Here is a 23,299-nt window from a genome sequence, read left to right as displayed (position 1 = left end):
CTTGTCCTCTATTTCTCAGCTTCGCATGCGATGGTGGACGCGACGCATCCAACTTCACTTCTACTTCCCAGTTTCGCACGCGATGGCGGACGCGATGGCACAACTTCACTGCTAAGGTTGCATGCAGGATGATGTTTTCCTAGGTTGGATGCGACGCATCCAACCCTTCTTCCTCTAGCTAAACCACCTTTTCTTCATATTTTGCACTCCGAACACCTTAAATCGTCACACATAACTTAATTAGTCATCAAACCAATAATTACACCATGTTGGGTGTTTTAAAGATTAAATAACATCAAAAAGTGGTTAAAGCATGGGTAAAGTAACATTAACACATATCGAAATATGCCAAACATCACTACCCCACACTTAAACCTTTGTTCGTCCTCGAACAAACCATCATATAGTAGACGAAACAAAATTAAACTCTTATCGTTCAAAGCACACTGCACCTATGACCGTGGTTATTTGCTACAATTAGGCTCTAGACTATGCATCAACACACTTCCCTTTTCTTATGCCCTTCTTTAAACATATTCGAACAAAGACAACATGCTCACAACAATCCTAACCTCAAAAACCGACTCAATGTCACAATGCACTCATGGCTTGAACAACCAACATCATAGAGAAGTCTAATAACGTTACCTATCCCTCGTGAAACCATGTGCCCTCACAACAAAAGCAAAGAGAGTAGAATCAATCCACACATTCGAATCTCATGCTCACAAAGAAAATCGCTCACTCTCACAAAAGAAGTCGCATGCATGCAGTTGGTACCATAGGCTTGCCCTTAATGTAAATCTCTACTAATGTAAGCTCGCTCGATCTAAAATCAATTAGGACTTTTTTTCATGGTTGTAATGTGGGCTAAGGGACGGGTAGGATATATTTAAGGAATAGTGACTCACCCTCCTAAGCACTTTAATACATCACAAAATTACTCTAAGCATTTTTTTTTTCCTTCAACCCCACTTCAATTTCACAAACAATATCACCCCCAAAACAGTCCCTTTTTCTTTAAGCACTACTTTAGTTCATACCCACTAGCAAGAACAAGATAACAATTTATTCATTTATATTTTTCTTTCTTTTTTTTTTTTTTCTTCAGATTTTTCTCTTCTTTTTTTTCTTCTTTTAATTTCCGCTAGTGGTGTATTATTTTACAAAATAAGTGCACCCTTCTTTCTTTCATTGGTTCCACTCAAAAGTCACCCCACACTTAGTCCCTTCTTACTTCTTTTAGCGCTCATCTAACAATTAAAGTGCTTTAAGAGGTAAAAGGATCAAAACAATGTCAATTAAGAATAAAAAGGGTATAGGCTTGTAATGTGGGTACCAAATAAAAGGTCTACAGGCTCAAAAGGGTTAACTAGGGATAGATTTTATTTGTGATAAGCAATAAGCTCAAAAAGATCAAAGAAAGCCTAAAATCATTTTTCAAACCGAGCATCACCTAAAATTTCGCTTCAATTCACATACCGGGCAAGTTCTAGACACAAGTACATTACATGGACTACACAAAAACCTCACCACACATGGCACATGACTCGCTAAGGACGGTCACATTCCGACTCTCAAACAATGCAAGTATTCACGGAGCAACGAGATATTAAGTATTAAACACAAGGTGAACATAAGTCATGTAAACGAGACATAGGCGCCACAAAACATGCTATCCAATTTAACAAGGCATCATCAATAAATTCAAATCATACAGAAGATACTACACATGCGAAAGTATAAATATGTTACTATCAAACAAGTCAAGGGCGCCTAGGTTCATCATTCTTGCTCCTTTTATTCCCTAAATTCCTAATCTACTCGGAAAGAAAAAAAAACTACCCGGTTCAAACTACATCCCATGGAAAAGAACCGAGGCACAAAGAAAAACCACAGGGGATTATTACTACCTAAAGAAAGCTAAAAGATATATTTTGAATTTTTGTTTAGACTTTAATCCCTCAAGAAAACTGTCTAGGAGATCAATCGTCGGGAAAAGTCCAATTTTTCTACTTTTTCGTTTTTTTTTTTTTTCACCAAAGCTACTACACTTAAGAATGAGTACTACAACTAAGCTAAAATAGCACAGAAACTTATCCAAACGATCTCCTCACCCCACACTTAAAATTTTGCAATGTCCTCAATGCACATTATAAATAATAAGAGGGTAAACGAGACTCCCTGGTAGGCCAAAGGCCGAAGCAATAGCGGCTCACGAGGTACTCAGACTTCCCCCAGGCATCGTCCTTTGTGTGGGCACCCCACACTTAGTCCTCACCATCTAGCTCGCTTTTGCACTCTTCTAATGGCTTTGCTTCCTATGCTCATAATCCTACAAAACAAAAATAAATACTACAAAATAATAAAAATAAAATAAAATAAAAAGTGAACAAAAATAAAAGAAAGCAGTAAAGTTGGGTTATCTCCCAACAAGCGCCTGATTTAACGTAGCGGCACGACGTGAACCACTTTTTGCCTCCACCTCGAACTTATGAATTGAGCCCCTAACATGACATCCAGTTTGCGGCTATGCTCCAGTGGTGGGGCTACAAAGATAACCAGGCCAAGTAATAAATTTTTCACTCTACACTTCTCGGCCTTTAGATGAGGAATGTATTTTTTGCTTTTTGGCATGACAAATTCAAAAATATAGGCATCATGTTCCTCTTCCATTGACTCCTCCAAAGGCTTAGATGACTCGATTTCCATGTCATCATCCAAATACAATGTCGAAAAATGTTTAGAATGAGGACCAACACGCCCCAACTTTAGAATTGTATTACTATTTATATCCTCATATGTGCACACATTAGAGTCTTCAAATATAACATTATCTGCTACCTCGCATGGCTCTAGTGTACTTTTCTCAACATGGGCATCATCAACAGAAATATGCTCGAATGATTGGCTCTCCACTTTTAGCTCCTCAATTTGGCGTATAAGCTCCTTTTCAGCTTTTGACAACTCATTACTATTTTGTTGGGCGATAGACGCAACAACCTTTGCATTTAATTTATCTTGCAAGTCGTGAATAGTAGTGACAAATTTATAGATCCCTTGTCCCAGTTTAGATCTTCCCTCTATAAAGTGTCTCATCCCATCAGTAAGTTCCTCATGTTGAGCTTCATATATTTCTAACTTTTCAGCCTGTTCTACCAGCCAAGTTTGGCTCAAAATCTCCTCTTTTTCAAAAATTTTCTCTTGCTGGTACTCGCTCTCTTCATTCAATTCTTCCATATTGGCCTTCATTCTTGTGATTGCTGCCTTCATTTTTTTCATATCTTTTTTGAGTTCATCCTGTTGCTCTGCTACTTGCCTCAGAATATCCCTAATATATGCATCAGGCTCCATATCCTGCACTTCATTGCCCCTATCAAACTCAGAAATATCATTAGAAAGATCATAATAAGGGCTCAGAGAAGGATGAACAAAATTAGGACAACCATCCCAATGGCCATCTTGACCACCACACATATTACAAATATTCCACTCAAAGGATTGAGATTGTGCGCACAACTCGCTCCTGGGAACATTCTGACAATTTTTCCACCAGTGGGGTCCTCCACAATATGGACAAGGATCATCAAAATAAGAATAACCATCATTCGAACAATTTTTATTCCAAGATGCCATGCTAAAATAAATAAAAAATACTAACTAAAATAAAATAATAAAAAAAACATGAATAGATAAAAAAATATCTAATCTAGAAAAATAGCTAATTTCTAAGTCCCCGGCAACGGCGCCAAAAACTTGTTGCGACCAAACACACTCACGCAAGTATACGCGGTCGTCAAGTAATAAAGTGACTCAAAGTCGGATGTCGAACCCACGAGGACTTATGATTAGCTATTAACTAAATTAGCCTATCTTAATTATCTAAATAAGAATTAAATCTAAAAATATTTTATTCTAACTAATTAAATAAGAAAAATATAAATAACAAACTTTGAACAGAGGAAGAGCAGATTTTAATGATATCAATGTAATGAAAACGATCTAGGGTTATGGGCTATCTAACAATCCTATTGTATTCTTCAATTGAATTGTTCGACTAATTTATCTAGCTTATTGGTTGACAGGGTTAATATTGCTCATAAGAATCTGTCGAGTTCTTACTCGCCTATTCAAGCTAACCTAACGCCTATATGTCTATGGAGTTAGAATCAACAAGAACGCATTTATAATTCCTGTAAATCAACCAAGCAAGGTAATTAGGTATATGTCTATCCTAACCACGAATCCGTTCCCCGATGCCCGAGTTCAAGAACTTGCCCTACTCAATCCTATATGCAATATAGAATTCCCACTTTCGAGTTCAATTCTAGATTCGTCGATAATATTCAATTGGTGATCAAGCAATTAAATAATTAAGCGCAAGATTGAATAAATAAACTAATATGATAAATCAAGAAGTCAAAATCAATATCCGAATAACAATAGTCATGAAAGAACCACAACCCTAGAACGTGAAGTTTAGCTCCACATAGACATGGTAGCCAAACAACAAATCATACAAAGAAACATAAAAATTACTAAGTTTGGTGGGAGAAAGATGAAACTTGATGAATTCCGGCCTTCACAGCTTTTTCCTGGTTTTTTTTCTCTTCCCAATATGTTAGATAACCTAAAAGAGGCGTTTTTAGCTTATATATTGCGTACAAAAGTCGTGGGCCAAAGCTCTCCCATTCCTAGTCCAATTCGGCTTCAGGGATTGATGCTAAGGTGGATGCGACGCATCCACCTTGTCCTCCATTTCGATTTTTGCCTGCGAAGGCGGATGCGACGCATCCACCTTGTCCTCTATTTCTCAGCTTCGCATGCGATGGTGGACGCGACGCATCCAACTTCACTTCTACTTCCCAGTTTCGCACGCGATGGCACAACTTCACTGCTAAGGTTGCATGCAGGATGATGTTTTCCTAGGTTGGATGCGACGCATCCAACCCTTCTTCCTCTAGCTAAACCACCTTTTCTTCATATTTTGCACTCCGAACACCTTAAATCGTCACACATAACTTAATTAGTCATCAAACCAATAATTACACCATGTTGGGTGTTTTAAAGATTAAATAACATCAAAAAGTGGTTAAAGCATGGGTAAAGTAACATTAACACATATCGAAATATGCCAAACATCAATATAATTATATTTGCATTTTACGCTATTTACATAATTTTGCAATAATAGCCTATATGCTATGCATAATTATATTTTATTTACGTTATTCATGCTAAAATAGTATTTTTATATTTTTATAATGTTAATTTATTATTTTCAATCATTTTATTGCATAAGTAATATGTTATTATTTATTGGAACTACTGAATATGAACTGTAGCTGTGTAGCTCGTCACTATCTTCAGTTCTTTATTTATTATTGTTACTTATTGAGTTGGTTGTACTCATACTACACCCTGCACTTCGTGTGCAGATCCAGGTGTTCCCGGTCATAGCGGGTATTGATTCTCTCGCACAATTGACTTTTTTTTTTGGAGATTCAGAGGTAGCTGTCGTGTTTCGCAGACCTTGTTTCTTCTTCCCTATCTCCTTGTTTATTGTATTTGATCTCAGACTATTATAGACCGTATTTTTCAAACTTGTATTTAGATTAGATGCTCATGTACTCAGTGACACCAGGTTTTGGGAGTGGTTGTATCAGTAATTGTAAGATTTGTGGATTTTATTAAAATATTATATATTCAAACTTAAGAGAAATTGTGGTTTAATGAGATTTTCGGCTTGCGTAGTATTGAGATAGGCGCCATCACGACAGGTGAGATTTTGGGTCGTGACAAGTTGGTAGCAGAGCCTAGGTTACATAGGTCTCACGAGTCATGAGCAGGTTTCAATCACAAAATCAGTCATCATGACCTTGGAGACTATGATCAACGACATAACCAAATAAAACTTGCCATGCCGAGCGTTAAATGAAGGCTGCATATGCCGTCTCAATCAAAGATCACATCACTTCAATAGCGGGATGCTAATACCAAATGGAGTTTTCTTCTCCATCAAGAAAAGATCTCGGACGATATTTTTTCTATCAGAAGTTTTTTGCTAATTCTCGAGAACTACCCGACAAGTGGGAGGGCTATCTATATCGGTAAAATTATGTTTCATCGCGTGGCTCGTCAATACAATAACACACAGCTGAAATAGTTTGGTACCTAGGGGCATGGAAGCCAAAGTTGGAGAGCTGAAGAATCATGATTTGGGGTCGTCCGTTGGTGCCAAACTCCCGGTATAGACTAGTCACCTTTGGTGCCAAACTCCCGATATATCTGAGATCTTCCACAGATCATGACCCTCTTCCATTACGCCCTGACAATTACGGCCAGCGCGTATCTTACCACCAGTTATCCACGTACACGTCGCGTAGGCGTGAAACTCGGAACAAACACATTCCATATAAGCTATAAATACTTTATTCCATGCACTTGCAACACACACTTTCAGATTATATGCACTTTATTCTATACGACATTCAACAAAGCTATTATTTTAGATATATCCTTGAAGAATTGTATTACGTTCGTGTGTAGCCATATTAAAGCCCGACATTTAATAAGAATCTCTTTATATCGTTCTTTAATTCTACTTTATTTATTATTATTGCTCTTTGTCTCAGTAGACGCACTTTAGATAAATCTGTTGGCTAGTGGCTTTAAAATATAAATTCAATTATTTATTCTAAATTCAGTTTTTGGGTTAAACAATTGTATTACTCTATCAGGTTATATGTCAGTCAAGTACTTATTGTAGTTGTTTATAGGAAGCATAAGTAAAGAAAAAAGATTGGTAATTTGTTAAATTAGCATGAAAAATCTTGATATTGTCATTATATATAGCTTTAGCTCGTGGGATTGTAATGCACCGTCTTTAACCTATAAACTCATATAAAAATTATTCTCTTGTGTTTATCTGAATGTTTAATCATCAATCTCAAAAGTCAGAAATATTCAAATATGCTGAATCGAAATTTAATCAAGTGAACGTTGGAGTTGCTCAGAAAGTGCATTAGGATAAATCGAAGACGACGAGAGAGCTCCGCAGTGAAATTCAGCGATGTGAGAGAGACATAGGGAGGGAGTTTTGGTTTTAGAGATTTTGTTTCGAATGAATTCATACGAACTTACAAGTTGCATTAAGAATATACGATCTACGATCGTATTTCTTATTTCGTTTCTGAAATGCATTTTACAAAACGCAATTACTATTATGTCGTTTGTAAAATAATTATTCCTAAATGATATAATAAATGGTCAATTGTCATTTCGGAAATGTACTATTATTTTAGTTTATGTGATATTATATTTTATTAGTTCGTTCCAAAAAAAAATGAGCTATAATTAGTTTTGTACTTTTCATTTTATCGCTAATGATAAATTTTTATGTCACAAAATATTATAGTATGTCTATGGCCACAAGTATCTTATATTTTATAATCACACAAATATTATGACATGTTTAAAGTCATACGCTTTAAAAGTGTTCATTTCTTTTTAAAATTTTTTGTCAATTTAAATTATGTCACATAAATTGAAACGAAAGAAGTATGCTTTACCTGCAAAATGATATAATAATAAATGGTCAATTGTCAGCTTTCTACTTTTTTGACAAATAAAGATACCTCAAAAGAAAAATAATGAGTTGAGTTGAAAGGGAAGAAATAATAGTGCCGGTGAATGTATCAGCAATTAGAAGAGAAGCCTCTACTCATTACTATAACAATTTTAACAAGAGAAGAAGTTTAAAATACCATGATGATATCCCGTGTTTTTTTTTGTTGCTATTTATGGTATATTATATACTACTTATTTAACCTTAATTGGATTTGAAAAAATCACACTGTAAATGAAATGATGGCATCGTCGAATTGTCATCATGATTCATGGACATTAACAGATATATCAACGTCTAAACTTATGGAAAGGGTAATTCTAAAAATATAGATCAGATAGAGATGCAATCTTGTAGTTGTAGTATTTTCTAAAATTAGTTTACATGATATGTCCTTCACATTTCGTCACAATGACAACACTATTTAGTGAATTATATAAGCTTCTAGCCTTGTGGAATGACAACATTGTCACCTCACCAAGTTCAACATAGTCGATGTGGTGGCCTATTTCATTGGCACCCCTATATGACTATATCATATATTTTAACATAGCTTTTTAGAAAATTAACCAATAATCTATTTTTTGAGTATAACCTTTTGATTTTTAAAATTTATTGACCCGACTAATCTAAATTGCATCACATAGGACCCATTTTAAGGGGATACATTCCCAATCAATAATTTCTTATTCCTGAAGCTTGAACCAGAAAACTTTAGGTAAGAGTAAAAAAAATTCATCCTATCATATCCTTTGATGGTAAACAGCAAAATAATTAATTGACTTCCTAAGAGATATATTTTTTGCTTGTATTTCCGTTCTTTAGACAAATAATATAATCAGAATATAAATTACTTACTGTATCGAAAAGCAATGGACGAAAATTATCATAAAGAAAATATAGCAAGACCTTACTTGTACTTTCTCATTTTTTACGTTTGAGGATCAACTATACAAATTATCCTCCTTTTTAGATGCAAAGAAGAAACAAATATAATAGCTGAGAATAGTCAAAATCGCGTTATTTATCATGGGAAAAATTATTAGAGCCTGTTTGAAAAGCCACTTGAGATTTGGATTTGGGTGTAATTATACAGTTTGGTATGTTTGTCTGGTCAAATAATTACTTGATTAACATGTAATTGATTGTAATTGGAGAGGTGTAATTACACTATCCAATTCTCAAGGGGATGTGAAAATTGGTGGTAATTACACTGTGTAATTACAAGGTTACTTTTTAATTTCTTTCCTTTTTGTTTTTATTTTAATTTATTTTCTTTATAACTTTTTATTTCCATTTTTAATTTTTATTTTATTTTATTATTACTTTTTAATTTTAAAATATATTTTTCTTTTATTTCTCTAGCTTTATTTTTTGTGATTTCAAGTAATTGCTCGTATATTTTGTTTTTTATTTGTTTTATTTTCTTCATTTAGCGTAACTGTGTTATTATTCTAGTTTTTGAAAATATACCTCATAATATTAGAAATAATGAGTTATTAACAAACTTGGCATATACTAAGTAATATCATTAAAGTAGAAATTTGTTGTTGAATGAAGGTATAAACTTATTATGTTTCCTAATCTTAAGTTGTATTGGAACTTATTTTTATTATGCTGGAATTTGACATATGATAAACTATTTTATATTTTCTTGAATTTTGAAATTGTGTTATATTTATGGTTTTAATTTACTTGTGAACTATTAGGTTTGTTGTTGTTGTTGTTGTTGTTGTTGTTGTTGTTGTATTGGTTTGTTATTTCATATTGCATGTAGGTTATTTTTTAGTTAGAATTGATCATAGAATAGATTTGTCAAATATTTGAATAATGTTATGACATTATATTTATAATTTTAATTTATTTTATCAAATATGCATTCTATGATATTCTTACAAAATATATGTTTTTAAGTTTTATAATTACTTAAATTAAATATTATTAATATGAAAATTATATATATCAATTAATTTTACAATATTAGTTATAAATATATGATTCGGTAGCATTACTTGGCTATGTGATATCTGACGAGGGTATTAGTGTCGACACTCAGAAGATCAATGCAGTGAAGAATTATTTATAGGAATATATTAATTATATTATCTTTTAAGTCTTGATAATTACTTCATTTAAAATTTAATCTAACTGTGTGATTATACTTGTGCAACCAAATACTACGCTTGCAATTACACTCTAATTACATTATGACAAACAAACATGTCATCATAATTATTATACAGTGTAATTACTAGGCTGTGTAATTACTACCCTACTAATTACACCAGTTCTAATTACCAAATAACTTTCCAAACAGACTTTAATAAAATTTTCTTGTTAAAAACCCGACAAGTTAGCTGCAAACAACCCGTCATTATTCATTGCAAAAGCTAATTTTAACATGTGACAAAAAAATCAGTAATAAAATTATTTTCCAGGGGTTTACTTCTTCTTTGTGTAATGATTAATAATAGCATTTTCATTGCTAAACAGGCAAAACATTCTATTTTTTTTATTTATTTATAACCATTGAGTATTCAATACTCACTAATAAAGATTCGAGTTGCATAAGGTTCATTTAAGGAAAAACACTCTCAATTAGGAATTCTCTCAAACTCGAAAACTGTAATTATGGCCAATATTTTGGCTAATGGAGTCCATCTCACATAAGCATAAGTATTTTTGCAAAGTGTAGAATTTGTTGACAATATTCTTTGGGACCCAAAAATATTGCATTGTGTGTTGGATATCATTTGCACAAGTTGTATCTCTTCTTTTACACCTAAGAGACCAAGACTTTTTTGCCTATAAAAGGGAAGGCCATTAGTTCATTTTAAATACACCAACAAGAGTTGTCTTCAATTCTTGTTTCTTTCTTTCTTCCTTTATTAAGAGTGTTTTGTATGAGAGTTAGTGTTGGGAATCACTTGTGTGAACCCTTTCTTTGGAGTGATCTTGTGAGGTTATTCTCTTAGGGTATTTGGGATTAATTAGAGTGTTTACTCTAATTTTGTACTCTCTTTTGTACTCTTATTGTTATAGTAAATTGCTCCTCTTCGCTTGTGGACGTAGGTCACTTTGACCGCACCACGTTAAATTTGTGTCTTCTTTATCTACTTTAATTGTCATTGTTATCAATTTCCATTGTTTTTGTTCTTGCCATTATACCGTTGTTTGACTATATTCCGCACTACCCGGGTTCCCGATCATAACAAAAACTTTAATTAAGAGTAGCATACAATATTCATCCCACTCTACCCTTCCTTTGGTGGACACATCCAAAATGTTCACATGCATTAAAAATGAAATGTCATTGTCTTTTGTGCTAAAAATAAAATAAAGTAAGAGCAATAAAAGATCTCAACAACCAATTCCAAGTTTTCTCCCGTAACCTTTTTAACAGAGAAATTGTGATCACATGGTTGCAAGTATATGAAAATAATCAGTTAATCACATGCCAACATTTACAGGTTTCAGCTAAACGAACGCTATTTCTTGAAGGAAAAAAATTATTTTTATCCATGAATCGTAATTGTATCGATATATGTCCAAATTATGTATACATCACTATGCCCAAAATGTAATCTAAATCCCAAATTACATATTTGGGCCCTTATATTACTTTAGTTGATTTGTTTTTCAATAAATGACACGTATTATTAATTTTGGCTTAAATATTATATGCCATAAGCTTTATAAAAAAGAACAAATGATGAAAAGCAAGAAACAATAATACTTATATTTCCATTTTATACATATCACTCTTTTTGGAGTCAAATAATTTCTTTCGTAAGGATTTTTTCAAGAACATTTTAAATGTTTTCAGTTATAAAATTTTGTGATCTATAATAGTTTTTATATAATTCCAATATGTATATTTTATTTCATAAAATTCAAGAAATAATCATTCAAGATTATATTTTTAAATGTTATAACTTTTTTTTTCAAGCTCGATCATAGGTGATGGCATGATGAGAAGGATATGTGATTAAAGTCTCGACGAACATAACTTTTTTGGACAAAAGAAGTAGCTAAAAATGGAATTCGAACAAGGTAGAATTATCAAAATAATGCATTTACTACACAAAATATCTTAATTTTATTCTCTGAAGTGTCAGCGTTAGCGATTAGTCTCATATTTTACAACAAAGGATAATTTAAAATTATAATAAAAATACATTGATACATTTAGACTTTTTTTCTCGAAATATTTTGATATGTAAAACTCACATAGTTCGACACTTGATTGTTGCTAAGAGAAAATAGAAAAAACTCAGCAAACGACAAGGGCACAAATTATCCAAAGTATAACGAGAAGACAAAAATTTAAGAAATTTCTATAGTAAAAATGGATAAATTTGGACATTTTCCTATCAAACAATAAGCTTCAATTTTGCAATTTAACCCCTGCAGAAAAAAGCCAAGGTGTAGGTTCCTCTAAAATCTTCTTTCTTAACAAATTTATACGTACATATATACAGGTACATTTGCACCAAATCTCATCAGCAAAAAACCCTCTATCTTCCATTTTTCCTTTTCTCCTTTTATTTCTATCTTAATTCTGGATTTATACCTTCAATAATCGAATTTCACTGTTAGATTCTCAGTCTGCACTCTCAATCCGATTTTTTTCAAACAGTTTTAATCGGATTGATATAATCAAACTTTGATTCGTTTCTATTTATTCATAAAAAACTATCTAATTCTCGATCTATAATCATTCGAAAAAAATCGATTATTAATCGGGCTGTAGAGATTTGAGGAGAGGATGTTTATTAGAAATTGAGGAGAAAATGCCAGGGTTAGCGCAGAAAAATGATGAGGAATATGCGAATGAAGCGGTGGTGTTTAATGCGTCGAGTAAATCGATTTCGAGTAATGGCGGCTTCTGGTCAAAGCACAGTGAGGATGTCAGCTACAATCAGCTTCAGAAGGTAGTAATTTAATTGGATTAGTTTCGTATTGGTTAAACTTGTGAATATATTTGTTGAAGTTTATTGTTTTATTTGGGTGAATTTCGAATTAGTATTTAATTGTTCTATGCAATTGTAACTAAATGCGATTAAATTAGCTACTTACTTACTTGTTCGTTAGTAGATTTTACGTGTTAATGAGGTAAGTAGTATTTATTGTGACTATTTGATTGGACACAGAGTTTTGATGTTAATTTGACTTGTATAGCGTAGTGTAATTGAAGAAAATATTAAGAGTAGTAATAGAAAATATTAAGTTCCCCTATTTGTGGGTCCATGGAAGGGCCGGACTATGTTGGGTCTATTGTACGCTGTCTTACCTTACATTTCTGCTAGAGGTTGTTTCCATGACTTGAACCCGTGACCTCCTGGTCACATGGCTACAACTCTTGCCGTTGCGCCAAGGGTCCCCTTTGTTTAATGAATGTGAAAGTTGTATAAAGATGGAACTACATCAAACAATTTTCAAGTGTCCCAAAATGGAAAGAACGTCACTGTTATATAAGATGGGCAGAATAACAAGTTAGGGAGATTCTTCGAATTAATTACTTTAACAATTAATTTTGGGATAACATTAATAGATTACATTGAAGGTGTATCGGATATGCTTTCATGAAACTATCATCAATTACATACCAATCTGCAATAAAAGTAGTTATTCACTTGAAAATATTCTTTAACATTGGTTAACCATGAGACACACCAATAGCTTCTTGCGAACCTTCCTTGTCTCTGTTGCCCCTCTTACTTAATTAGTGCTGGTCGATACGCGCTCAAGTAGTCGTTTGAATTCAAAGTGATGATTAGTCAGGATGCTCAAGCACCGACATGTTTACAGAAATACTCATCTATGAATGAAGTGCTATGTAGTATTGGATTGAGCGCACGTCACGAGTTTGAGCCTTGCATTTACACGAAGCTGGTATTTAAGTGGAGCAGGTTAGAAGGCTGGGCCCATACTTCCCTCGAGTTTCGAACATGTGAGAACAATTAGAGTTGCGTTGGTTAACTCACAGCTCACAGGGGATTTTTCGCTTATGAAAAAAAAACACTTGGTTACCTTAAATTTCATTCCATTTTCATTTTATTTTATTTTTTTGGTATATCTTGATTTTATTTTACTATAGTTTTAGTTGCTTGAAACAGGAGGATTATTTGATTATAATAGCGAATAAAGGCTAAAGGTTTCTTGATTGTATTGTAGTTCTGGATTGAGCTATCACCACAAGCTCGGCAGAAGCTTCTAAGGATTGATAAGCAAACCCTCTTTGAGCAAGCTCGTAAGAACATGTACTGTTCTAGATGCAATGGGTTACTGCTTGAAGTTTTTTTCCAAATTGTCATGTATGCAAAGTCTTTGCAGCAGGAGGGTGCAGGTGGTCGCCGTCCATGCAGCAGAGTAGGAGCCTTGAAGAATCATTGTGATGGAGAGTTGTGTGCGACAACAGGGTCTGAGTATGATGTTCAAGATCCATCTGTCCATCCTTGGGGAGGTCTAACCACAACACGAGATGGGGTGCTTACCTTGTTGGACTGTTATCTTCATACCAAATCCCTGAAGGGACTTCAAAATGTAAATTTGTTTTAGGTCATAAATATCTTTCATATTTTTCGTCTTTCGTTTTCTGACCTTCCCTTTAAATCAGGTGTTTGACAGTGCACGTGCAAGGGAACGAGAGAGAGAACTGCATTATCCTGATGCATGTGGTGGAGGTGCTAGGGGTTGGATAAGCCAGGGAATGGCAACTTATGGCAGAGGGCATGGTACAAGAGAAACATGTGCTCTTCATACTACCAGACTTTCTGTAGACACTTTGGTAGACTTCTGGACTGCCCTTGGCGAAGAGACACGTCAGTCTCTTCTGAAAATGAAGGAAGAGGACTTTATTGAAAGGCTCATGTACCGGTGCGTATAAGGCCCTTTCTTCAGTTTGCTCTCCTTACTTACTGCTATCCTCTCTTTCCGTCTCACCCATTAAATGTTATTCAAACATTAGATGCGTGGAATGGGCAATTGTAGTTAACTCTGGAATTGCAAGTTTAGTTGAGGGGTTCCATTATTTTGAAGTCTCATCCTATGAAGAACAATGGTCTGTAGATCAGGTGGCTTCTGGATTTGTACTGTTCAAACTCTGGTCTTAGCACTTGGCTTCTTTAAGTTAAGAAGCCATACAGACTAACTGGAGCAACAACAACAACAACTACGCCTATGAATCCTCATTTCTGTCTTTAAGCTCAACTCGTATCATCATCATTACCAAAATAAAGTAAAAGTGATGGAGTTTCAAGATGGAGTTTCACTTTAAGTTATAAATTGTCTTAAAAGGTGAGTGATTTGTATTAAATGTAGTGAAGTTTATAAAAGATCAATTTCACTCTTTGAAAAAGATAGATATTGCACTTCAGTCATTAATAGCACATGGAGTCCTTTCTCCTGATAATTTGTACCAGATTAGAGAATTCCAGAGCTGGAGTAAGATAGCTCCAATAAGATCCAGGTTTTGGGATTTTTTCAACAAAAGCTACCTAGATGAAAGAATGTACCTGTTTTGAATATGTTCAGGATGATATGTGCAGTTTTGGCGCCTTGATTGAAAGTGTCTGAAAGTGTCAGGCTCCACCTTTATAATCCTTCCCTTGTCAAAGTTAATGATGTACATGAGAATTCTGAATTTTTCTCAGCTCTTTGTTGACAAATAAATAAGAAAATCAGTTGTAGAGCTGCCTGAAATGTATGCTTATCAAGGACTTTCTTCTTGGCACTGGAAAGCTGTTCTGATGACTATCTTAATGATGGTCTTCCAATTACATATGGTGAAGGACTGTTGGCACAGTAATTATCCTTCCATTAAGCTTCACATATGCACTACATCTTGTCTTGCTTCGAGGTTGTTTATTTTCTGTACAAAATTTGTGAATGTAACCAGATTAAATAAAAAGATGGCTCGGGATTATTTTCTGGCCCAATTTGAGGATTTACACATTTGGCAGCCAAATATGCTTTCATTTGCTTGATGCCTGTGGGTAAATTTCCAGATCTGCAATTTTCATGAGCCCACATATACGAATATGCTATGGGTTAATTTTTAGTGTGAAGTTCAATGGTACCAGATACCTTGCCTTCTCTCTATGTTATTGTGATTTGGAGAAGTAATTGCATCATAAATGAGGTAGTGGGAAGGTTCAAAATCTGCCAACGCATAAGCTCTGTGTCATTGCCAGTGGATCTTTTTGTTACTGTAGGTGTTTGGTAGCGGGTGTTCTTTGCAATTTGGGGTTCAGGAATTCATAAGATGATTTTAGGCTGTGATAAAATTACTGACATGTTACTGTTGCCAACGAAGAATGGCGGAAAACATTTGTAGATAATACACGGTGCAATTGTAAGTTTCTTTGACTTAATCGTTATGGTTTCAAAAAGTTAGGTTGGCACGGTCTAGAATCTCACTAGATCAGTGGTGTAATGTGCGAAAGCTGAGCCGTTTAGTTTCTGACTTGAAGCATCATCAAATCAATGCTTGCCTTTTTTTTATATCATAGACAGTATATTCTTTAAGGGACTTAATATCAGCTATACTATGAGCATTTGATTCTACCTTTTATCATGGTGGAAGTTGAAGTTCACACAAAAGTTCCGGTTGCAGTGTGGTATTATGTTCTAGGAAAAATCTAGACGTGACATCTTTATTTTTGCCTGCTCTATGTTAGCAAGTTAATATGCACTTTGCAGGTTGTCTTTTGGTTTCTGGGCTGCTGAATATATGAATCAAAATCTGTTGCAATGTCTCTAGTGAGCTTTAAGGCAATTCCATGAGATGATTTACTTACTGTCAAAGTTTGTTGCTCATCACAGGTTTGATAGCAAGAGGTTTTGTAGAGATTGTAGAAGGAATGTTATCCGTGAATTCAAGGTGCTGAAGGAATTGAAACGCATGCGCAGGGAACCTCATTGCAGTAGTTGGTTTTGTGTTGCTGATGCAGTATTCCAGTATGAGGTGTGATCAATTCTTCAAGTTCATCTTTTTCATTGCTCATGTGGTGTGCTAAGTAGAAGCTAAATTTGTGCCTAGTTTCATTTTTGCATGCATACCTTATAGGGGACTGATGTTAGGATTTCTCTACATTTGGATTAACTGATTTGGCTTTTTCTACGCTTTTAGCTTTTACATTCATGAATTATTAGTAAATTGTTACCACTATGGTTAATAGTTCTTTCTGTATTTATATCATTGGTGGTATTTCAGTTGTTAAAAAAAGGACTCAAGAGAGTGAACACTTGTCCCAACTTCCCCTTCCACTACACTAGAGACATTGCAACAGATTTTGATTCATACATTCAGCAGCCTGGAAACCAAAAGACAACCTGCAAAGTGTATATTAACTTGCTAACATAGAGCAGGCAAAAATAAATATATCACGCCTAGATTTTTCCTAGAACATAATACCACACTGCAACCTGAACGTTTGTGTGAACTTCAACTTCCAACATGATAAAAGGTAGAATCAAATGCTCATAGTATAGCTGATATTAAGTCCCTTAAAGAATATACTGTCTATGATATAAAAAAATGAAACACTTGTCCCAACTCCCCGTTCCACTACAGTACTACACTACTCCTGCTACCCGCCAATGTGGAATTAAAAGAGAGCTAATAAAAAAGACCTAAGAATACTAATGCTACTGATCTAACCACTCCCCGAGCTTAGTGCATATAAAGTGAACGCGAGAGTGGAGGTTTAGAGACAGACCCTGGAGTCTAAAGGTTTCAAGTTGAGTAGTAGACTACTTCGAGTGCAAGTTCAGTGACAAGACCAATGAAGCGGGCGTGGACGTGAGGCTTGATGCACAAGTCATCCCTAAGAGCGATAGTTTCAAGTATTTTGGGTCTATTATCCAAGGAAATGGGGAGATTGACGAGGATGTTCACATTGTATTGGAGCGGGTGAGTGAAATGGAGGCTCGCATCTTGTGTTTTATGTGATAAGAATGTGCCACCTAAACTTAAAGGTAAGTTTCACAGAGTGGTTGTTAGACCGCTATGTTGTATGGGGCAGAGTGTTCGCCAGTTAAGAACTCCCATGTTCAGAAGATGAAAGTAAATAAGGATGTTGAGATGGATGTGGGGGCATATTAGGATTGATAAAATTAGGAATGAAGATATTCGGGCCAGGGTAGGAGTGGCCCCGGTGGAGGACAAGTGCGGGAGACGAGAGTTAGATGGTTTAGGTATGCGAAGATGAGAAGCACAAATGCCCTTGTAAGGAGGTGTGAGAGGTTGACCTTGGTGGGTCTGAGAAGAGATAGAGGTAAGCCAAAGAAGTATTGGGGAGAGGTGATTAGGCAAGATATGGCGTTGCTTCAGCTTACTGAGGACATGACCGTTGATAGGAAGGTGTGGAGATCGAGAATTAAGGTAGAAGGCTAGTAGTTAGTCGAGAATGTTTCTTGCCACATGCCGGTAGTAGTAGTCGTAGTAGTGTCAATCTTTTATTCTATTATTGTTAGATTTCTATTACTACGTGATGTTCCTTTTGCTTTGTTTTCTTATTATCTTATTGTTACCAGTGTTGTCAAAGGCGCGCTTAAGCCCTGAAGCGAGACTCAAAACATGTTGAGCGCTTCGCCTCGCTTTGTGGGCGCTTCAGTGTCGCATCAAGGCTCTAAGACATACTTTTACTTGCCAATGAGCGTAATCCTGAAAAGACGACACTAAATAATTGATATTTCACTTTATCGTAATCTTTTTTTTTTTTCAATTTCTTTGTCCATATATTTGTTATTCATGCTTATAATTATTTTTCTTAGACTACATATGCATATTTTACTTTTTTCTTCAGTTGTGCCTTTTTTCATTAAAGTCAATGCTTTATTTGCGCTTAAAGCCCCAAAGGACCTTATAGCTTTTTTGGGCTTTTCGCCTTTGATAACACTGGTTGTTACTGCTTTCTTTTCATCTTTCCTTGAGCCGAGGGTCTATCGGAAACAATCTTTCTACCTTCAAGGTAGAGGTAAGGTTTACGTACATCTACCTCTCCAGACCCCACTTGTGTAATTATGCTGAGTCTTTTGTTGTTGTTGTTGTTGTTGTTGTTGTTGTTGTTGTTGTCGTCGTCGTTGTTGTTGACTTCTGTTATAATGCACCAAGATTAATGCCATTTACTCTCTTGTTTTCAGGTTTCTCACGACACAATCTTAGCTGATTGGCATCAGGCGTTCATTGATACCTTTGGGACATATCATCACTTTGAGTGGGCAGTTGGAAGTGGAGAAGGAAAATGTGATATATTGGACTATGAAAATGTTGGCTTGAGTGGAAGAGTTCAAGTCAGTGGTCTAGACTTGAGTGGTCTCAATGCCTGCTATATCACACTACGGGCATGGAAGCTGGATGGTAGATGTACTGAACTTTCTGTCAAAGCACATGCATTGAAGGGGCAACAATGTGTACATTGCAGACTTGTGGTTGGGGATGGTTTTGTTACAATGACAAGAGGGGAAAGCATTAGAAGATTCTTTGAGCATGCTGAAGAGGCTGAAGAAGAAGAGGTTGTCAAGTTTGTGAGGCTTATTAACCATGCCTGTCTCCACTGTATTGTCCATAATTGCTACCTTTGATGCTACGATATTCTTATTATCAGAAATTCTCACCTTATGGTTGTTGCTTGATGATTTCTTTTCAGGATGAGGACTCAATGGACAAGGATGGAAATGAACTGGATGGTGAATGCCCTCGTCCTCAAAAACATGCGAAGAGTCCTGAGCTTGCTCGGGAATTTCTTCTAGATGCTGCAACTGTAATTTTTAAAGAGCAGGCAAGTCTCTCCTTTGCTTTTTTTTTTTTGTCAAGTCATTAATCAGGTGCTTTAGTCGACTGTGAAGCTGCACTTAGAGCAGCTTTACTTTGATCCTTTTGACTCTTCAACTTATTTATGTTGTTATAATTATTAAAAAATACTTATTTTGCTTTGTTGAATGCCTCTCAAGCGATAGAGAGGTTTATAGTCTACTAGATAAGCAGACCAGAAATCTCTTGGAATTCTAGCTACTTCCTGACAATATCTTTTGGCCAGTACCGCTACCTAACTGAAGTAATAGAAATAATTTCAATCATAAACCTCTATGACTCCTTAAGTAGAGGTTGGCTGTTCTATTTAAACTCATGACTGGGGCAGTACTCCAAAACTTTTTTCTCCACGGAATCTACTTGCAGGGGGCTTGAGGAGAGTAAGGGGTGCATTGGGTATAATTTTATCCAGGATTTTAAGTTTTACTCTGCTTAATGCAGTTAATAACTTTGGAAAGCCAATCTTTGCTTGGAAGGTCTCCTTTTCTTGGACTTAGACTTTCTAAAAGTTGGGAGACCTAAAACAATGTAAAGTAGTAGCATTATCTTTTTTAATATCGTACACTTGTCTTGCAAGTCCGGTTCTTCATTCCTTCTGTGTTGGGGATTTGCTGTGATATGCTTTACAATTAAATGAAGCTGCCTTGTAAAGTTGAAATTCATTGAAGGACTGAGACTTTCTTAGACAATTGGATTGCAGTTTTTGGTCATTGTGGTGCTTGAAAGTGTTTTGACACTGAAAAATATTTGCAGGTTGAAAAAGCTTTTAGAGAAGGAACTGCACGGCAGAATGCACATAGTATATTTGTATGTCTTGCGTTGAAGTTGCTGGAGGAACGCATTCATGTTGCCTGCAAGGAGATTGTTACTTTAGAAAAGCAGGTATTAAAAGTTATAATTCTGGTTTAAGAAGTTATACTTCTTGTGAGATTATTATGCCGTTTTTAAAGAGGTATAGTTCTGAGGCTTAGATAATCTGTTCAGATGAAACTTCTCGAGGAAGAAGAGAAGGAAAAGCGTGAAGAAGAAGAACGCAGGGAGAGGAGGAGGTTAAAAGAAAAGGAAAAAAAACTGCGGAGGAAGGAGAGATTAAGAGAAAAAGAAAAGGATAGAGAGAAGAAAAGTTGCGACTCAAACCAAAGTAATTTTGCCCTTGATAGTGTTCAAACGGATGAATCATCACCTAACGTCGATGAGGAATCTAATCTGATGAGCTATACAGACTCGGTAAGTGAAGCTGGTGAAGTTATTTTATCCAGCCCTTTATCCCCCAATGATGAAGATGATCTATTTTTGGATGGATATAATCACCCAAATATGCAAATTCACTCCGATGATTATCTTGAGGAATTCAATATGAATGACGGCTCATTTGCAACTGGTCGTGCGGGACAGTCTGGGAGTTTGAAATTTCGAAAAGAATTCAAACCAGATTCAACCCTGAAATGGTTCGATGGACGGCGGTTTACTGTTGTTTCAGGCAGTGGAGATGCAGTGAACAAATATGATCCAAGACGTCGCTGTGATAACTTTGAAGCTTCAAGGAGTACCGACAGGTTAAATAAGCAATTAAGAAATAGTGCTGCAAAATCCAGCATGAAAGATGGTGCCTCCAAGTTCACTGAGAAATTTGATTGTTTCAATAACAGGATGTATGACCGATACGACTCCTCAGCTTGCAGCTGTAACAAACACATTGACTACAGAGCAAAGTTGTACCCAAACGCCAGAGGAATCGGGAACAAGAAAGCTGTGAGTAAGTCAGGATCCGAATCAGATATCTCCAAGCCCTACTATGGAAACAAATATAATCAAGTTGAATATGTGCGTGAAAATTGTGTCAGACCCAAAAGCAAAATGGCTATACGTAATAATCTGTCCAGCAGAGATTCATCTGTTACTAAGAAAGTATGGGAACCAATGGAATTGCAAAAGAAATATCCACGGAGCAGCTCTGACTCTGATGTTACCTTTAGATCTTCAACCTTCCAGATTGAGAGCACTGGAATTGGTAAGCATCCTGAGCCTTCTATTTCTAATGATTTGGGAGTATCCAGTACTCTTCGGATAAACGAAGAAAAGGGAATACAAGAATTAAGAAAGTCTAGTTCCGAAACAATAAGCAATTGCGCAAGTGGTTTTCACTTAGAAGATAAATCACTTCGTTATGTGAAAGAAGTGGCTGAAGATGATGAAGTTGGTTCATGTCTGATGCCGAGGTTTTCATCTCAGAGGACTTTGAGTTTATCACAAAGCAGCTCTTCTAATTCTGATAATTGCTCATCCTGCCTTAGTGAGGGAGACAGTACTACATCCTTTTCAAATCCTCATAATTCAGAATCATCATCAACGTCAGATTCAGAAGATTGCAGCCAAAACTCTGAAGGAAGAGAAACTTCTGAAATTGTGCAGGATGGTTTTGCTGACTGTTACGATGTTGCGCAAGGAAAAAGGAATGCTACTGAGAGAGGTGAGGATGTCAGTTGCCTGACACCAGATTCTGCAGGAATAACTGCTGTGGGAAGTTTCCCTACCACAGTTGCTTCAAAAAATGCAAATGTTAATGGGAATCTTGGCATGCGACCTCAATCCTTGCTTCCATCAGTCCACAATCAAGGCATACACTTCCCAAGGTTTCTAGCTCCTGCAACGGATTACTATGATCAAATTCCACCTTCTTGGGCGACTGCTCCTGCAAATGGGTTCATGCCATTTCCTCATCCAAGCCATTATGTATTTGCTAGTCCATTTACATATGGTCTAAATGGGAATACCCATTTCGTCCAGTATGGTGCACAGCATCTAATTCCTCCTCCTGTTAACCCTGGTCACTTGCCTGCTTTTCAGTCAGTTGCTCCATCCAATGACAACTGCACCAAGGAAAATGCCAAGGTTTCAGCTGTAGGTAGGTTAAAAGATGCCCATCATGAAGCTAATTTGAAGAGGATGGCTGCAGTTGGACAGCACCCAATGGAGAAATCAACAACTGTTGGAGCTGGTGAAAATGAGAAGTCTGGAAATTCAGGCTTCTCTCTTTTCTCTTTCACACCCGATCCATTTTCTTTAAAAGAAGGAATGGCGAGGAACATTTCTTCAAATTTGACGGCCAATCACGTTGAGGGTGATAGTGGCTGCAATAAGAAGGAACCCATTGAAGAGTACAACCCATTTGCAAATCGAATACAGTTTTCCTTTTCTGATATAGTTAGATAGAGAGGGTGGCTTCTTGCCCAAGATTTCAGTTTCTATTCTCAGCTGAGTGATGGAAGTTTGAGTACTTGTAATTTTGGTACACAATAATCCACCTCAGGAAAAGTTTTACCATGTTGTCATGATTGCTCTTTATGGTTTGAATGTTATTTTAGAAAAATGTTTTTACCTGATGCAGGGAGAGTAAAGGTTGAGAGGATGCCATATATTTGAAGTTTTGTTGACGCTATGAGTATTTGTCTTTACAGATTATTGTGGTGTTTTGTTGGCAAGATATCCCTTATATTTAGAATCACAAACCATGGATTATGTTCTTTAGTAACTTATGAAAAGTTTGCCTTAGATTGGTTATTTGTTTACTTGGAGTTTGAGCATAGATTGGTTATTTGTTTACTTGGAGTTTGAGCACTCCTTCATTCCTTAAGGATTCAAGTTTTGTTAGACTCCAGTTATCTAGGGAAGTATTCTTTGGGGAACATCAACTACTTAATCAGCTATATCTCAATCCCTCTCAATCCCAAATTAGTTAGGATCAGGTATTACTATTCAGGTCTATTTCATTCAAATTATAAGTTACTCCTATTATCTTTTGATTCAGAACCTGAATTGGGGTGCTATCATTGTACTCAAGGGCCTCTTAGAAT

General features: G+C 35.7%; 1 protein-coding gene across 3 annotated transcripts; it reads left to right on the top strand.

Moving 5' to 3' along the window:
- The first annotated feature begins 12,084 nt into the window (after nucleotides 1–12,084).
- On the top strand, nucleotides 12,085–22,975 carry LOC107767852 (uncharacterized). 3 transcript variants are annotated; one of them, XM_075230928.1, is made up of 9 exons: nucleotides 12,099–12,561; nucleotides 13,805–13,890; nucleotides 13,967–14,173; nucleotides 14,247–14,506; nucleotides 16,454–16,595; nucleotides 18,776–19,147; nucleotides 19,282–19,413; nucleotides 20,199–20,327; nucleotides 20,430–22,975. In XM_075230928.1, the coding sequence occupies exons 4-9, from the start codon at nucleotides 14,340–14,342 to the stop codon at nucleotides 22,656–22,658; spliced, it is 3,171 nt and encodes a 1,056-aa protein (XP_075087029.1). In that variant the 5' UTR covers nucleotides 12,099–12,561; nucleotides 13,805–13,890; nucleotides 13,967–14,173; nucleotides 14,247–14,339; the 3' UTR covers nucleotides 22,659–22,975. The 3 variants fall into 3 exon arrangements, with proteins under 3 accessions (XP_016442436.1, XP_075087029.1, XP_075087030.1); XM_075230929.1 differs by having other exon boundaries at nucleotides 12,117–12,561; nucleotides 13,805–13,880; XM_016586950.2 differs by having other exon boundaries at nucleotides 12,085–12,561; nucleotides 13,805–14,173.
- The last annotated feature ends 324 nt before the right edge of the window (nucleotides 22,976–23,299 follow it).

This window comes from Nicotiana tabacum, chromosome 15 (genome assembly GCF_000715075.1).
Source record: "Nicotiana tabacum cultivar K326 chromosome 15, ASM71507v2, whole genome shotgun sequence".
In the NCBI taxonomy this organism is placed as follows: domain Eukaryota; kingdom Viridiplantae; phylum Streptophyta; class Magnoliopsida; order Solanales; family Solanaceae; genus Nicotiana; species Nicotiana tabacum.
The sequence above is the reverse complement of the archived record's forward strand: the minus strand, read 5'-3'. Positions and strand labels throughout refer to the sequence as shown.

Bases quoted from the DNA above. Each gene is read 5' to 3' on its own strand.
- LOC107767852 (XM_016586950.2), top strand. From the start codon at position 12,421: ATGCCAGGGTTAGCGCAGAAAAATGATGAGGAATATGCGAATGAAGCG. The intron at 16,596-18,775 runs GTGTGATCAATT...TCTTGTTTTCAG, and splicing joins ATGCAGTATTCCAGTATGAG to GTTTCTCACGACACAATCTT. The intron at 20,328-20,429 runs GTATTAAAAGTT...TAATCTGTTCAG, and splicing joins TTGTTACTTTAGAAAAGCAG to ATGAAACTTCTCGAGGAAGA.